Source organism: Anser anser (genome assembly GCF_964211835.1).
Source record: "Anser anser genome assembly, chromosome: Z".
NCBI lineage: Eukaryota > Metazoa > Chordata > Aves > Anseriformes > Anatidae > Anser > Anser anser.
Window position 1 is genome coordinate 33448502 of NC_139723.1, and position 17136 is coordinate 33465637.

Consider the following 17136-nt stretch of genomic DNA (forward strand, 5'->3'; position numbering starts at 1 on the left):
TACTCCTCCTGTCACACGATGCTCGTGGCCAAGCATTTCAAGCATTCTGCTGATCTTCCTTCCACTCCTAAACGCAGCAAGCGCTGCTGGTGGGCAAGATGGGAAGACAAGGAGCGTGTCCCAGGGAAATTGAAGTTGGGCAGCACGGCATGGGCACGAGGCCGCAGGTAATGAGCTGTGCCTGAATTGACAGAGCTGGTTACCTTCACACTTGGTGCTGGAGGCTGCTAGCCCTGTGCAATCCCTTCAGGGACCCCGCTGATCCCCGGGGCACAGTACATATGGTGAGCGGACAGCTGCAGCTGAAGGATTAGTTCGGCAAACAGCCATTTGGCATCTTTCTAGAAAAACAGGCCAAGGGTCCAGACAGGACAAGGTAGATCCACATTGCCCAGGTCATGAGGCACCCCGTGCCTTCCTGCAGCAGCTGGGCACGTGTCATCTCCCCACATCTCCAGGTCCTGGTGTACCTGGATAAACCCAGACACAAACAACCAAAGGGAGAAGAAGGGACCATCACTCATAAAGCTGACCACCCCCAAGTGCTCTGTCAGCTCTCCCCTTCCCACCAGTGCTGAGGAGCAAAGCCCTGTCCTGCTCCTCACCCAGGATCAGGTTTTAGGTACCCACCAGTCTCTAGAGGGTCACTCCCCTGTGAACTTGCCCAGGATGCCTTTGAGGCCACAACACTTTCAGCACCGCCGTGTTCTGCTTCCCAGCTCACCACACGGCCTCCCAATCTCATTTTCAGGAGACAATACCTTTGTCACCATTTTGTGGGAAGGGCAATTGCCTGTAACGACAGGAAATTCTGCAAACAGTATTTTAGTAGCTCCCGCAGACATTTTATTGGCAGCTGCCAATACCCTGTGTGTGCATATCTGGGGCAGGGATCAAGTACAGACCAGGTGGTGGTGTTTGGAGATGTGAAGGTGATGTCCCACCAAGTGCTTCTGCACAAGGTCTTCACCACCCAAGGGCCCAGGTGTACTCCTAGCCATGGAGTACTCCTCTGCTTTTTTTCCCTACCACATCACTGGCTATGATTGGCTCCAAAGCCAATTTTTGTTTAATCCAGTCTTTTGTTTTTAACAAAAACAAAAAGCAAGCTTCTGCTTTTCTATGTAGGACGGGCTTGTGAAGGGTCTGCTTGCAAAGCAGACACTGAAAGACAATTTCATTCTGCTCACTTGGAAAAACAAGGCACACTCAGTCATTCCACCAGACTGCAGATGCAAAGTATCGTCTCCATCTAACATGTAAGTGGAAGCTGCACAAAGGCCAAAACAAAGTTTCCCTTGGCAGCAAGCTGGCACTGTCTTTGCTAGTACACACCAGCCAAAGGGTTCTGGGCAAGCAACTGCAAGCAATCTCTGCAACAAGACCAACACACCCAGAAAGCTTTACCCTTACTATCAGTGTCCAGACTGCTGAACAGTACCAAGAGATTCAGAACTCCCAGGGCTTAGTCCATAGCAACTACAGTCACCCCTAGTGAGGATGTCCAAGGCTTCGTGGCACCCATCAGCCCAGTGGGAGAAGTAGCCACCAGTGATGGCAACTCCTGAGTGAGTGTCTGAAGTCTTCAATCTCCATCCAGGTGTTCCTGGGTTGGAAGAGCACGTGGAGAGCCTGTGCAGTTGGGGAAATGTTTTGATGAGTTTGGGAAATTGAAAGAATGGCAGGCAGTGTTTACTAATACTTTTTTTTTTCCTAGCCTAGCCATTTCTGCATTCTTTCTTTCTTTTATTTTATTTTTCCTTTTGTTCCTTATTGCACTCCCATGGAAAGCACCCAGGAAGAGCATCATGGGAAGGAGAGGGCTGTAACAGTTATGTCATTTATGTAACTGGAAATGTTGGCAAGTTGGGAAGAATGTGTATAAAGATGTTTCACTGTATAGATGTACTGGGCATTCCAAGATTTTGATATGAATATGAAGGCAAAAGTCTTTATTTTTGGACTTCTTGTGTTTTTGTTTGTTTGTTTGTTTTTGTCTGTTTTCAGCAGATAATGCGTAATATCTGTCTAGCAGGGATCATCTTCGTCTGATGATGCAGATATTGGAAGTGATAATGATCTATCTGTCCCATGGAAGCGGTTAAAAATGAACACATGCCTATGCAGATGGGCATGTATGGTCCATGAGTTTCCGATTAGTGCTCTGTGCTTATTCTCCCAACACGTGTAAGAAGCAGAAAGACTTCAATGAGACAAAGGTGTGGTACAATCACATCAGCAAAGTTATTAGCTTTCTGGGCAGCTTTTTCCATTATGTAAAAGCTGTGTTTGTATTAGTATAGCAGTCAGACCCACCAGTGTGAGGATTACAGTTGGTTTTTACATAATGGATTATCCAGATTAAGCGTTTTATTCAGGCACACGAGCAAAAATAACCAATTAGTGACTTTGCAGATTAATTATTTAAAGGCAGCTGGAGGGCAATTGACACAAAACTCTCCTGCTGACTGCAGCCCAAAGACTGGTGCAGAGTAGTCTCGGGGATCTCCAGCACCTCTACCCGACAGGTACGTCTCTCTTCAGCAGAAGTGGGCCAGATTAGCATCTCTTGCAGTAGGAAAGTGTAGTTCATGTAGCAGCAGCTGGGAACAGGGTAGCTGCTTGGGTGTTTGGAATTCCTGAGTTGGTAGTTCAGCTTGGATGTTGAACGCAAGATTCAGGTAACTGTGTTTTATTTTTGCATCAGAACAGGTATTCAGGGTCAAGTACTCTGCAAGAGTGTGTATGCTCTTTCTTCCCAAACGCTGGGAAAAAAATATGCTGGGGTATGGATGAAAATGGAATACCCTGGGATGTGAATACAACCATGGCCATCTGGTGGCTGCGCTGCAATGGCAGATCAAGCCTCCAGAAACTGAGTATTATTTGTTATGTTTGTAGGGAAAATAGTGTAAGGGTAAATAACACTAAGATGTATTTTGCTAGGAGAAGCCTGATGTAGTGACAAGAGCTGATCATAAACAACACAGCTTTGCTAGTTTCTCAGTGACGTGGGCACTCACTATGAAATAGCATCCTTCCAACCTATGCTATGCTATGCTATGCCAGAACACATCAAAACATTATCATTGTTGTCAATGTAAAAAATCAACAAATTTCAAATTTCTTTCAATTCTTAACAACCTTACCCAGTGTCTGGCTTGATTTATAATGTAAAAATGTCATAATCTGCTGTGCTACTACCGTCAAGCAAAATTTTCTTGCAAAGTAATTGCCACCAAAGCTCAGATTTGTCTGGAGTCAGGCTCCACAATGACCAAGATTCTCAGGGCAAAAGGTAGTACTCTATTCAGTGTGGAACAAAACCAGTTTTATAATGAGGAGAATGTATCTGTAGGTACAGCGTTAACTATCCACATTTACTGCATGAAATAAAGCTCTGCATGTTTGCTTTTGTCTTGCAGAATGAAATACGCACAGTATGTTTTCCTGGCATCGATCCTCTCCACTATCGAATATAGCCTAGCTCAGACCTGCGCAGTGGAGTCTTTCTCTGTGAAGGACAATTTTGATCCAAAAAGGGTAATTATGGTTACTTCATCTGGTAGATAGACTATATGTAAAGAAACTTCACTATATGAACTGGTTTTCCAAGTCATGGGTTATGTTTATCTAAAGGGGTTCCTCACCAAGTTAACTTTTCGCATGCTGTGTCTCAAACGTTGCTTCTACAGTTTGCTCATCTTGCTACTACTTTACCTCCTGAGCACTGTGGTAAAACTGCCCTCACAGGTCAGGGTTGTCACACGATTAGACATAATCTTCTGCTAGCTGAAATTCAGTAGAGATCTTGGTTTTGAGCAGTCACAGAGATGAAACAGTTTAGATCCCTATCAGAGACAAAGCCCAAACGGGTACCCTGGGGGACTTGCGTCCACTGCAGGCCATCCCTGGGAGTCGCAGCAAGCTGAAAATTTGGCTGGATGGATATCCTGTGCACAGGACTTTTGTTTTAAACACAGCACTTAATTTGCCTGTCTCCGAGGAGGAAGTATGGGCTAACCTGGTGCAGGACAGGACCAGACAGCTGTGCCAGTGCCCGTGTTGCTGGACCCCTACCAGCAACACTTCCAGCTGCAGCCTTTGCTCTGCATAAAATTGGTGTTGCTGGAAACAAGCACATCTGGAGAGGGTTTTTTAAAAATTAAGTTCTTCTGAGGGCCTTGTATTTAGGAATTACGCATGCTGTTTCAGACCTCAGCATGTAACTTGCCCAACAGATTTCGGTACCTTTACTGGACAGTCAAACTTAACACAGTTAATTTCTGCTTTCCCCAGAATTTCTACTGATAATATTAGTAGAATACTGATAATATTAGCTCATGCCTGTCACTAACCTATTTATATATTCTTTTCATTTTACTAGATATTGCTTTTACATTTTCAGGGAACCATTTTTTTTTTTCCCTGGGAATTTTCTTCTTAATCTCACTTCATTCCCTCCCAGCTGCTGGTCTCCCCAGCACATCTTTTCCTCTTCATAGTGCACATAACATTTTCTGCTTCACTGGGTAGACTGTTTGAGCTGTCAGAGATCAACTTTGGCCCCTGGCAGCCACCAAAGTGGCTCAGGCAGGATGCTAATGCCTCTGTGGCTGCATTTTGGTGTCATCGTTGGCATCTTCCATAGAAAAGCCAGGGTTTGAATGGGAACAGAGAACTGGCCTGATTCACGGCAGGTGTTTCAGGGTGGGAGAAGCTTTCAGAGTTGGGTTGCTGTGACAGGCTTGTCTCAAGTGATAGAACAAGTGGATATTGAAATGCAGAGCTGCTAGATCCATTCCTTGGGGCACAGAGGCAAGGGTTTACCACACCACATAGCAGGACCTGTGTGGGACATACCTACCCAAACTCAGACTTTCTCCATAGGCCAGGCAATGGGTAGTTAGAAGGGCACAGTGTTTACAGAAATGCTTTTTTTTTTTTTTCCCTCTAATCTTGCTATGGTGGTTAATCCAGGTAGTAATAACCTTCCACTTTAGTATGCAGGGAAATGGTATGCCCTGGCCAAGAAGGATCCAGAAGGCCTTTTCCTTCAGGACAACATCTCTGCTGAATACACCGTTGAGGAAGATGGCACAATGACAGCATCTTCCAAGGGCCGAGTGAAGCTTTTTGGGTGAGCTTTCTTGACTTTCAGCCCTAGCAGCTGTCATGAGGTACGAGAGGTGGGGATAAGTGCACAACATGACCAGGTTATCTTTGTCAAAAAGGAAAGCTCAGTCAAGTCTGTACTTTTGAGGTTACACTTTTGAGTCTGGGCTGGTTCTCACCCTGGTTGTGGTCTGGGTCCATCACAAAACTACTGCATAACTGCCAGTTCAATTATAAAGTTAAATCTTGAATATGGAGTAGTTAGGTAAGTAAATTGCGTCTGAAAGAAGAGCTAGCAAATACTGCAGGTAGATAAGTGCACCACAGCTTTGATTTCACAGAGAGGTTCAGGGGATGGAAATGAGCATGAGCGAGCATAGCTCTTGCAGAGTTTTCAACACAGTTTTGGATGGACTTCTGAGGAAAACACTCAGTTAACTCTTGGATACCTCTGCAATTCCTGAACAGACAGATGGAAGGCAGCTTAAGAGTTTTGCTTGTCAGTCATAGTTTCTATAAGGGATTACAGCATGCAAAGGGATTAAATAGCTTTCTGGGTATGGAAAAGACAATCTGGAGTCTCCAACAGGCTATCACTACTTCTGTTCTGCATTAACTACCAAAAACTGCCTAACTGCATGTATAATATGGGAGAGTATGTGGCTGCAAACCTTAGTTTTATTTTATGAGCACAGCACTCCAGGATATTTGAGGCAGGGAAACATCTATTTGATATTTGGGTGGGAAGATTCCTGAAAGGACTCTTCAGGGACCAGGTGGGATCTCAAGGCTGCCAGATATTTATTTTAAAGGCAGGGCAAAAAGGAAGCACATCCCTTGTTAGAAAGCAAATGAAGATCCTCCCATTGTTTCACAAACCCAGGTAACACTTGCCATACCATGCACGGGTGATATTCCAAGCAAGCAAGTGCAAAGATTCATTAGAGGAAATAAAGAAGACCAGCTCTTCAGGAAGGTACAGGGTCCTCATAGCCTGTGTGAAGGCTTTTGACTGGTTTGGACAGCAGAGAGGCTGCACTTGTTTCTGTGTATGTAACAGGCACCCCTGTGCTGATAGAAGGAGGATTGGGTAAGGAGAGAGCCTCCACCAGGTTCCCAAAGGAGCCCCAAAGCAGATCAGCTCACTCTGCAAGCTGCTGCCAGCAGGGAGTCAAAAAACATCCATCATCCTGCTCAGTGGCTGTCTGCTTGTGCACAAACGGGTGGTCGGAAGCCTGCTGGGCTGCAGGAGGGTCAGAGTCTGGCCCCAGACACATCACGGTGGCACTGCAGAGGGCAGGGGAGGTGGGAGCAAGGCACTGGCACTGATGGGGATCAAAAACGCTGTACTTCATGACAAACAATGACTTTGCATTAACAACATGCCCTAGGCTGTTGCGCTGAGCCTGGCCTGGTACTTGCCCAGTCCCCAGTGGGGTGCACCCCGCTGGTGAGTTTTGTCTTCAGTCCCCCCAATCTCCTTGCAGGTTCTGGGTGATCTGTGCTGACATGGCCGCTCAGTACACCGTGCCGGACCCAACCACTCCAGCAAAAATGTACATGACATACCAGGGCCTGGCAAGCTACCTGTCCAGCGGTGGTGAGTGAACTCCTTCTGCCTCCTCCCTGGGCTAGCCTGTAGCTAACTGCTGCCTGGATCTGTGCGTTTTCAGCACATGAGCAGGAAAAAACAGTTGAGGTCAGAGTGCACCCAGGCAAGAAACATAAGAGATTTTTGTCACTGAAAACCTGAGAAGTCCTAGTCGTGCTAACACTATTAACCAAGGGTGAAAACAAACAAAGCAAGGTGGGGAACCACAAGGACGCGGGACACACCATGCGGGGATCTGCTGGAGGCGGGGGGTGGCTCTAGATGCTTGGGGAGGCTGCCCCTGCCCTGTGCCAAAGTGAGGCCTCTCTCTGCTGGATGGCCCACGCCACCTTTGGTCTGTTTTGTCCACGGTGATACACATGTGCTCTGGTGTTTCAGGGGACAACTACTGGGTGATTGACACCGACTACGACAACTATGCCATCACCTATGCCTGCCGCAGCCTAAAGGAGGACGGCTCCTGTGACGATGGCTACTCCCTGATCTTCTCTCGCAACCCCCGTGGCCTGCCCCCCGCCATCCAGCGCATTGTGCGCCAGAAGCAGGAGGAAATCTGCATGTCTGGCCAGTTCCAGCCTGTGCTTCAGTCAGGTACTTCGAGCTGCTCCGCACACTCGCTGAAATGGCTGCATGGGCAGCTTGTAGGGGAGGTGACTGCATTTGCTGTAAATGCAGCAGAACCGTAGCAAGCCAAGTTATATTCGTTTGGCAACCTTACATCTGTATCTATTAAGAAAATAGCTTTAAAAGCCAAGCCTATAGCAGGGAGAGAGCCTGTTCTGCAGCCTTAAGTTTCCCCCCCCGTAGGAATCCTGTGTGCTGATGCTGGCACACTACCAAAGGAAGATCAGCTCTTTGTTTCACTAGCAGATAGATAGGTTGGGGTGCAACAGCCTGGTGTTTCTGGACTTGGACATGTTTGGCTTGGCCACCCAAATAACAGCATCTTACTTCAGGTGTGTGCACTGTCCACCAGAAAAAGGAGGGAAAGCTGTCTGCAGGAAGGAGCACCTTTGCTCTCCTTAGCTCCACCACAATTTGTGTCCTGGGCTGTCGGAATAGCAGAGATTAGGGGCTGTGAGCAGCCGTTCTGGCTGTGTCTGCAGGTGGTGGAAGTCAGCACTTGCTCCACATGCATGCAAACAAAGCATGCCTAGAGCCTATTTTGAGGACACTTTTTTTCTGGAGTTGTGGAAGCTCATCTAGCTCGTCTGCTGTTCCTGATGTGAGCAGATAAATTTCCAGGGCTATGCTGGAGGCGGGAATGTCTCTTCTCGTTGGCAGCTTAGCACCCACACCATTTGCACACACAAGGCCTTGCCTGGGTAAGCCCAAGCCAGGCCAAAAAATCATGGCCATCTGGGACTGGCAAAAGATGGGATGACAGGCACAGAATAACACAATTTATCCTAATCTTTACTATGAATCAGCAGTACCCGAGCAATGTGGTAGCTAGTTTCACCTGAGACAAAAAGGACTTTACAACACTTTGCAAATTTACTTACATGGACTGAAGTTTCTTTTTCTTTCTTTGCAGGGGCCTGCTAAAAGCACTCTTCTGATTCTATCCTTAAGCACAGAAACCAGACCCTTTGGTCTTGAAGTTGCCACTCAGCTAATTAAATAAATTCTAGTGTGTTTTTCCAAAAAACACATGAAAATATTGGGGATTTCGTAAACTCTGTGCAATACAGTATTGGTGTCTGAATTTTCAAGTGGCATTTGTCAATAAATGTTTTTTAAAAACCTGTCTGTGTAACTGCTTTCTGTTGCATGCTGCTGGGGAGCAGGAGGAGTGGGGCTGCCTCTCTGGAAGGAGAGCCAGAAGCCAACGGTGGCCCCAGTGCAGCCCAGGCAGTGTCCCTGCCCTGCACCATGCACACAGCAACACAGCAGCTATGGGGTTCACCTCAGCAGCCCACCCAGTGCATGAGGGCATTGAGGCTCAGGGTAGGGCTTGGGGCAGTGCCAAGGCATGCCTGTGATGTGGCTCCAGCCAGAAGCAGGACTGGAGGATGGTTAGGGGCAGAGCTACCGGCAACGAGGCTCCCAAGGGGCCTGGGCCTGGGCTTAGCTGAGCTGAAGTGGGCTTGTGGCCCATGGGCACAGGGTACCTAGGTGGAGGTCCCAGGTGAGGGACTTCACATACACCATACCTCTTCCAACAACATTTCTGTCCAGATTCTGAAGAAATCCTCTTGATTATCACCTCTGAAGTGAGACTGACAAGTGATCCTTGCTGCCTGGTAATGTCTTAGGGTTTTTTATGGTACATCTGAATACCCTAAGAGCACTTCTAATTAGACCCTGACTCTAGAATGCAGTATAACAAAATGTTCCTTTCAGCAACACTGGGCCATCGCTTTAAATGAGCAGCTACTTGTGTTTCTAATGGCATAAACTGTATTTTACTCCCCACTGCCTTCCTAATCCAGTCTCCAGTATCTGAGAGCTGTAGAACTGAAATAAAAAACTGGCAGGTTTTGTGGCTAAGAATTTAATAGATAGAGGGAACCAAAAGAATAACATCTAGAGAGCTCCTTGTGGAAAAAGGGTAACCTGAGTCAGCATTTTTGAGTTTCCACAACTCGTAGTACAATCAAATTTACTCTGAGTATTTCCTGTGAATAAAACTGCCAGACCAGAACACACCTAACACCATGCCGAACCCTGCAGCTTGGCAGCAACACAAGGACACAGGGAATACAAAGCTGGGCAGCCTCAGCTCTTGAGGCCTTCATAAGGTATGTGGTACAAGGTTTATATTCAGTGAAGAGCTTCAGAGCACCACACCATTGAACAGCTTCTGCAACATGCAATATCTTATCTACAGCAACTAATGACTATCCACTGTATCTGCTGGAAGGAGGATATAAAACACTAACTAAAGACTTCTCCAGGGCCAGATACATTATCCTCAGGTTGCTGGGAGGTCTCTCAAGCTTGCTTTTTCCAGGCAGGGCTCCTAAGCCTCTCAGCTAGCAGAGAAACTATGGGATAGAGGTGTTGCTCACTCTTCTGGTATAGAATAGCTACCTTGAAGGGAAGCAAGATGTTGAACTACCACATAAAGCTAAGGACAGAAGCAGAGGAGCAGCACACAATGCAAAAGGAAAACCACACAGATTGAGACTATCAAGTGTCGAAAGAGTATTAGCCTTTTGTGCTGGACTAAGTGCAAGGTTGGTGAATCGATTGAATGTTCACCACTTGTCCACCTCTCCCGTGAGGAAGTATTGGGGTGGAGTTCTGTGAACTTAGGACTTGTATCACAGCTAATTAGACAACACCAGCCCCTGGTGCCTGACCTTTGGCCAAGACATTCAGACCAATACTACCAGTCCTAGGGAAGTGGGATTTTAATTGTCTGCAGTTATAGCAGCTGTTTGGCCAAGGCAGATGGGAGTTATAGTAAGCCTGATCCAGATGCAGGACCAAGCACATCCTCACTGTGCTAGGTATAGTCAGTCCATAAGTTAGGCAGTGAAATCCCTCCTCTGTCACGCAAGATTGTGCCTCCACAGATGCAGAAGGATAGTGGTGATTCTAGAAGAACACACCACAGAGTTACATGTGCCCCAAGAACCTGCCTTGTCCTTGGAAGAACTGGAAGAACACATTCCCATCAGGACCACATGCAGGCCCTCAACATCTGATCTGATGAGTTAATAAACAGACCAAAGCTAGCTAACTAGCTCGGATTCATTCCTCTCCATTCACTGCAGGGATCATTAAAGGCTAGGTAAGGTGGGGTAGGTAGCAATGAGTGCATTCTGCTCCAAGCCACACTTCTCTCATTCCACTGAATTCCATATATGATATCTAGGATATGTCTAGAGGCAGACGCACTTCTGTCTGCTGTTTCAGCTGGCTGATAAGAGCCAGGCTATTATTCCTGGTCGTAAGCGTGTGTATATGTCCCAAGTCATACTTCCCATTCTGCACAGATTTCTACTAACAAGAGAGAAGAAAAGGCTGTTTACGAATGAAAAGGGCTGTTGTTTTGTCCTCAGAAGGTCCTTTGGTGCTGGCAGAAAGGCTATGACTGTGCAACAGCAGGAGGGACACTGCAAGGATTTTGTCCTGCACATGCTAGTGCACCTCCTCCCAGCAAGGACGCTGCAAGTCCTGAGATCACGCTGTGTTAGACCAGTTTTCCTTTGGGCTTAAAGAAGAGTGTCCCAAGCTGTGATAACTGAGGCAATCTATGCATTTAAGGTCCTACTTCAGCCTTGAGACTTTTTATGGTCACACTCCCTTCATGCTTCATTTCTATATAGGGCTGGCACTTGCACCAGTCAGGCGTTTCTACCTTGAGAACTGAGGCTTTAATTCACATGATTAAGTGGTCGACATAAGAGTTCTGAGCAGTCTCCAGAACACAATGATCACATGCTGTTTTTACAGGACGTATGTCAAAGATTTAAATCTGGTCTTATTGTGTAGCACAAAACATGGTAACACATCCAATATATACCCAACTAGACAATATAAAACATGCCTTCGAAAGTGTTTTCCCTTTGTATTCATTTTAACAAATAGTTGCAAAACAATCTCGAAAACTTTTGCTTGTTGAAAAGCAGACAAACAATCTAATTTTGCAGTTGCAGTTAGAGTTACTTGTATTGGTTGGTCAGCAAGAGACACACCTGAGTGCTCTGCCATCTTGCTTTTGTTCTGGTTGTACAGAACCACCAAACACGTGTTACTTCCACTTACTGCTAAGCACATCCAGCACTTCTAAAAGCTGAATGTGTGAGGGGGAGCTGATTGCTGCCCCAGTAAAGGAGAAGATGGTAGAGTTGAAGGATTAAGCAAGCAATGTTGAAAGCTCTCTGAGACAGAATCAGTTGACAGATGGTTATAGAAAACTCAAGTTTTAAGTACTAAGTAGGAAATTTTGTAGGCCTTATGTTACAAAAAAGACCAGAGAGGCCCAAAACTTCTATATGTTGTTGGTTGGAAACAATCTCCAGTTTAGAAATACCAAATTCTCTCTTCTGCTGAAGATTTTTAGACTTGCTCTTTGCTTAAGGTAGTAAATTCATACCAAAGCAGCAAAGAAAACGTAAATAAATATTGCTGAATATTCAAATCACGTTTCTGAACAGCCAGTGCACCATTTTTGGTCAGCTCTATTTTCCATGCACATTTGCCATTGCCAGCAAAATACCTGAAAAAAGCACTGTGGCGTCCACCCTTTGGCCCATGCTTAATGTAGAAACCCTAGAAGAGGGAGCTATTGACAGATTTTCAAAGTGGCTGGACTGCATCCTAAGAGCCTAGTTTTTATTTGCATCTACAATATGCTTAGGTCTGCCCTTGCAGATAAAATTTCTGTAAGTAGTGCATGGTCCTTGGTTTGAAAACTACTACATTCTGCTAACCAGTGTGGGAAGATTGTGAAGCAGAAGACTACGCAAATATGACATCCTAACAGGGTTAACTGTCCTCTCAAGCTTCCGTATCGTCCCCTACTTCAGATGCACTGAAATCTCTTACAGACCAATACTTGATTATTTCTAAGGGTTGTTTTCTGTGTGGTTCCTCTTCATACTGGAAAAACAGTATGTCTTAGCTGCTGCATTTATTTGGCTGTATTTCCTGATTTATCACTTAGATGTAGTTATAACAACTTTAAAATAAACTTTTACTATCTTCATCTAGGTGGAATTTCTCACTAACTCTTTTCTGAAACTGGGAAAGTTATCAGTTAGGCTCTGATGCCCTTTTTCTGTTCTACACAAACCTTTACAGGTAAGGAGTTGGCAGATTAGGATGTGACAATCACTCCTTAGTAAAACTTCAGTGAGGCAAGAAATATTTCATCTGATTTCTGAGACCAGATGCATCTTTAAGGCTAACTTTCAATATAAGCACATGAACAAGTAACTAGAAAGTAAGGAGATATGAAGCTTCATCTGACATACACCAACTTTTTCTATATGTTTCTTTTCTGTGCTGTAAATATGAAGCCATTCAAAGTAGTTTAGCTCTCTCCTACTGTGTGAACTTATTTTTTTTGTCTGTGACCTGAATGTTTCATCAAATATGCAGGCTTTGTTGTTATGCTGGTTAGGTGGCTGATGTCAGCAAAGAGAGCAGTAGGGGACTTGTTTATGTGACAAAGTTGCTCCTCTTATGGAAAACACTCCAGCTGTTTTCACTGGCATTATCCTTCCTTCTACAAGCATTTTAAAGGCACAGTTCAAACTGCGCCAGTTGTGAAGCGGGATGAATAAAAAAACATCCCTGCAATTTCAGGGAACTTTGCTGTTACATAAAGTGTTTGGCATTTGCAAGGACAGCCAGAGGTGTTCTGTAGCTCATCTGAGGCAGTGACACACTTGTGCACATGCTTCAAGAAACATAGAAACTCAAACAGCTCTTGATTAGTTTCCCAGCTGGTAGTAGTTAAATGCAAGCATGTGCTGGGGTGTAATATGAAAACACAAAAGGCACTAACTAGAATTTCAACTTTCCTGGCCATCCAAAGCCAAGCCTCAGCTCCCTTAAAGTCTAAGCATGAAACTCTAGAAAGGAAGCATGTTGGGGAGAGATGTTACCGGAAGGGCTATAGAAAGCTAGGCTAGGTGATAGCAATGGAGAGAAAGAGAGGTTTTGAGGGCTAGAGCCTTCACCATTAAAAGGCGGTGGCTGACAGGCTTGTACAACCACACAGGCCTCCACAGTGCAAGCAGGTGACTTGGACAAAAGCACAGAGTGTAAGAGGCAATCTGGTCTGGAGACTAGAGCTTCTTGTGTCTCCTTCTGTTTGTGTGATGGGAATAGCTCTGGAATGCAAGTAACAGCCACAAATGCAAAAACAGCTGCATGGAAATCCCTCTGTGAGAGGGTGAAGAACCTCATACATCTGAAGACAGGGAAAGTGCTCTGAAATAATCCACTGGACCATCTATGATTAACTGGTGGGGAAAAAGAGACCCTTCACTTCATGATCTGGATGTGGCTGTCCGGTTGCTTTGTGCCGTTCCATCACTCTGTTATGTCAAGGCAGCCAGGCAGCTGAAACAGGCCATTCACTCTCAGACAGGTCCTCCTTGTGCCTTTGCTGCCATCCTCATTCATACAGCACAGAGATGACACAGCTCCTGCAGCAGATTAAGGCTTAGTAAATCTTAGGTTGTCCTGGGCATTAGCTCAGTGTAAAATAGAGAATAACAAAAATTTATTTCCATAATTCCTAGTTAGAAAAACAAATCCCAGTCCTATAATTGTACAAGCCGGGTTGTTAGTTGTGTCTGTTTGATAATGCTGACTTTGAGCTCTGAAGAGTTAACGGGGGCAGTTGCTTCCAACTTGCATTCCCAACTTGCTTCATCAGGTCCTTTCAATACTCCCTCCTAAGCTTGGGAGGAGTTTACTTTTCTGGGGAGTTGTCATCTGCAGGGAGCATACACCACTCAGTCAACAAACCAGGCACCACTCTTCAGAGTCACTTGAAAGCTTCAACATACTCCACAGGAACGGAGGACAGGCCTGCCTTCCCCCAGTAGTCAATGGCACGCACTTTGTAAAAGCCGGAGACTGAGCTTCCTGCAAATGAAAAGGTTAGAAATGGTCACTGTGAAAGGCTGACACCAGTGGTGCTTGGAGGGTGTCTATAAAATGTAGGTTTGTGGAATGGAGTGGAGAAGCAGTGAATTCAGTCCTGCACCCTACGTAAGTGTGTCTGTACCTGCCTAACTAAAAATGATTATAAATTCCTCAAGGCCAAACACTAGATCTTTTTTTTTTTTTTTTATTCCCCATTTGCACCATGTACCTCCTCCTCTCTTCTTCTTAGGATTTGTGAGTAGTTACAGGATTGCTTTCACAGCATTCCCTTTGGAATGAGGCTAGGACATCTCTACTAATTTCCTTTTTTCTGACTCACTTGAATTCTGCCTATTATTCTGCCTTTGGGACAGGTTATATGCAGACAGGATCAACAAAGAAGCAGAACAAGAAGTATGCAGGCTGACTGAAAACCCTCTGCTCCGGTGGCAGGACGACTTACTCCAAAGGTATGTGAGTTCCTGTTCTGCAGCTCTCCTGGTTTTCATCCTTGATCCAGTTCGAAGAACACATCCTTCACTAGCAGACACTTGAACTTCACAAACGATATAAATGTTTGTGTTTTTTTCTAATTTATTTACTTGACTTTTATGTGTGATTTAGTATTTTATGTTTTCTTTTCTTAAAGGAAAAAAAGAAGGCTAGAAATAATGAGTAAGAAATATGTACCTAGCTATAACGGTTGCAGAGATGGGGGACTTTTTCAGGCACTCCTTCTTTTTAATTTTTGAAACAAGCAAGTAAATCTGGTAGGTTTCCCAGATGGGCAGCACTAGATGATAATGAATTCTAATCTCAGAGATTTGCCCTGGCCATGATTTACAGTTTCTGGTTACTTGTGCAGCCTTTATGTTGCAACAAGAGCTCTGAATTTTATTATGTGCCCACTGCTAAAGCCTTTCTCAGGCTAAGATGAGCTTGTGTTTCTAGAAAAAGCTTCTCTGAATTGCAACTTACTAGTATCACTTTGAGGTAAGGTCTGTCAGTGTTTCACACAACTCTGATCAGTGCTTATTAGTAATTCTTGTTCGGCAGAATCACATTAAGAATTTGACCACTTATGGTTAAACAAACAAACAAACAAGAAAATAACAAAGAAAACATCACAGCCTTCTTTCAGCCTTTTTTATCTGGGTATGTCTGCATTGCATTTAGGCTGTACTTGAGGAGATATGACCACAGTCATGAGGAGTAGCTTTGCCTGCTGACAAAGATGAACTTCACTTCCCTCTAATGTGAAACCTCTAAAACTCAGGCAGCCAGTCAGGTCTAAAAAGAAGGCTCTAGGAAACAGCAGAGAGAGGAGTCTCTCCTTGGTTAGGTGTTCAGACAGCTAAAACAAACTGTCATACAGAAGGACCTCTTCTGTTCTTACAAACTGGGGGCTTCAGTAGCTTAAGCCTGTCAAACCATATAAATGGGTTTAAGAACAGGGACAGATGACCAGGAGGAGAGCAGAAGTGCAAGCTTCTGCTGCTGCAGCTCAGAACATGATAAATGTATGACAGTCAACCCCTGCAAGAAAGGTGGATGTGACCTCACACTTGCTTGTGTGTTGCCAAGTCCTTTGGTAGTTTAACACCTCAAGACTCGGTGGTGCTAACAAATGTTATAAAGGCTGCTTGCTCCTACCACCCTACACCAACAGGACTGTACAAATTGTATTTGCCACACACTCAGACTAACTCATGGCCAATATCTGTGGGAATGAGCCCAAACCTCAGCATTGTCTTGCTTTGAGTCAACAACCAAGAGTACAATGCCAGGATCAGCACAATGCCAAGTTCTGATCATGTGGAACAATTTTTTTTTTCTCATTTTTGCATGCCTCTACACCCGTAACAACAGAGACAAAGGAGCTGCTTTGCCTCCCAGGGAGTTTGCCAGGCCCATGTCTGGGTGACTTTGGTTTCTGTGACAAGAATTTACTTGTAGCAATGTTCATAATAATGTCCTCATGACTATTTTTCAATAAATGTTTGTCCTTGAGAATAAGGATTTCACTAAGAATGTAGTCCTAAAGGAAGGGACATGCTCTTATTTGTGATGGGAACATATGTCACTAGCAAGTTACATGTTTTCAGTAGTTACTAAATGGAGTTTCACACATTTATCAGTGGAGTTATTAACATGACAAATTATGTGATATGTGTGTTTTGTCCTTACCTGGACTGTAGACCCAGAGAGTGAATATTGTGTCTTTGGCATTAATCCGCTGGTAGGCTTTTCCATCTGGTGAGAACTGCACTTCAAATGTCTTTATACATCTAGAAAAGAAAACCAGATGAGTTGGTAAACACAACTGATAATGCAGTGAATTATCAAATCTTAATCTCAGAGACATTTCAACAAAGGCCAAAAATAGAAAATATTCAGTTGACTCACGGCTATCAAATGCAGGATGGCATGAATTGTCTATATTAGGAGGAATCACAGCTCCAACAGGCCACAGAAGAAAACCCAGCCTGACTTGCAATATGGGGTACTTGTGGCATCACAAACTGGTAAGCCTTTTTTACTCCCAGACCAGGGGTTATCAAAGCTGAAGTCTGACTTGAAAAGAAGCTGTATCAGTGTTTCCTGAGGAACTCTGGATGCATATTGGGCCACTGTGGATAGTTCATCTACAGAAAGTTCTATTCCAGTATAGCTTGCTGGATCAAGGAACTGGAGGTTTTCTCTTCCAACCTATATCCTTATGGATAATTCTACCTAAGCACCTGTTAGTACAACAGTTTTTATCATGAATCTTCCTATGTGCTATGCTGAAGGAAAGTCCCTCAAAAATGTCCTTGGATGCTGGTGAGCAGCAGGCAGATTCTCTTGCTCAG

At 44.8% G+C, this 17136-nt stretch overlaps 2 protein-coding genes across 7 annotated transcripts in view; one reads left to right on the forward strand and one right to left on the reverse strand.

Annotated features, from left to right (window-relative positions):
- The first annotated feature begins 1588 nt into the window (after window positions 1–1588).
- Window positions 1589–11046, forward strand: LOC310889711 (purpurin). Its single transcript, XM_083817599.1, has 6 exons — window positions 1589–2528; window positions 3426–3543; window positions 5004–5140; window positions 6603–6715; window positions 7106–7318; window positions 8265–11046. The coding sequence occupies exons 2-6, from the start codon at window positions 3427–3429 to the stop codon at window positions 8273–8275; spliced, it is 591 nt and encodes a 196-aa protein (XP_083673725.1). The 5' UTR covers window positions 1589–2528; window position 3426; the 3' UTR covers window positions 8276–11046.
- Window positions 11047–13888: 2842 nt separating this feature from the next.
- Window positions 13889–17136, reverse strand: part of IDUA (alpha-L-iduronidase) — a 51834-nt gene continuing 48586 nt past the window's right edge. For all 6 annotated transcript variants that reach the window (XM_083817594.1, XM_083817593.1, XM_083817597.1 and 3 more), the window contains 2 exons: window positions 16472–16572; window positions 13889–14284 (listed from right to left, as the gene is read on the reverse strand). In XM_083817594.1, coding sequence (XP_083673720.1) covers window positions 14184–14284; window positions 16472–16572 — 202 coding nt within the window. In that variant the 3' untranslated portion in view covers window positions 13889–14183. The remainder of the gene's footprint in view (window positions 14285–16471; window positions 16573–17136) is intronic.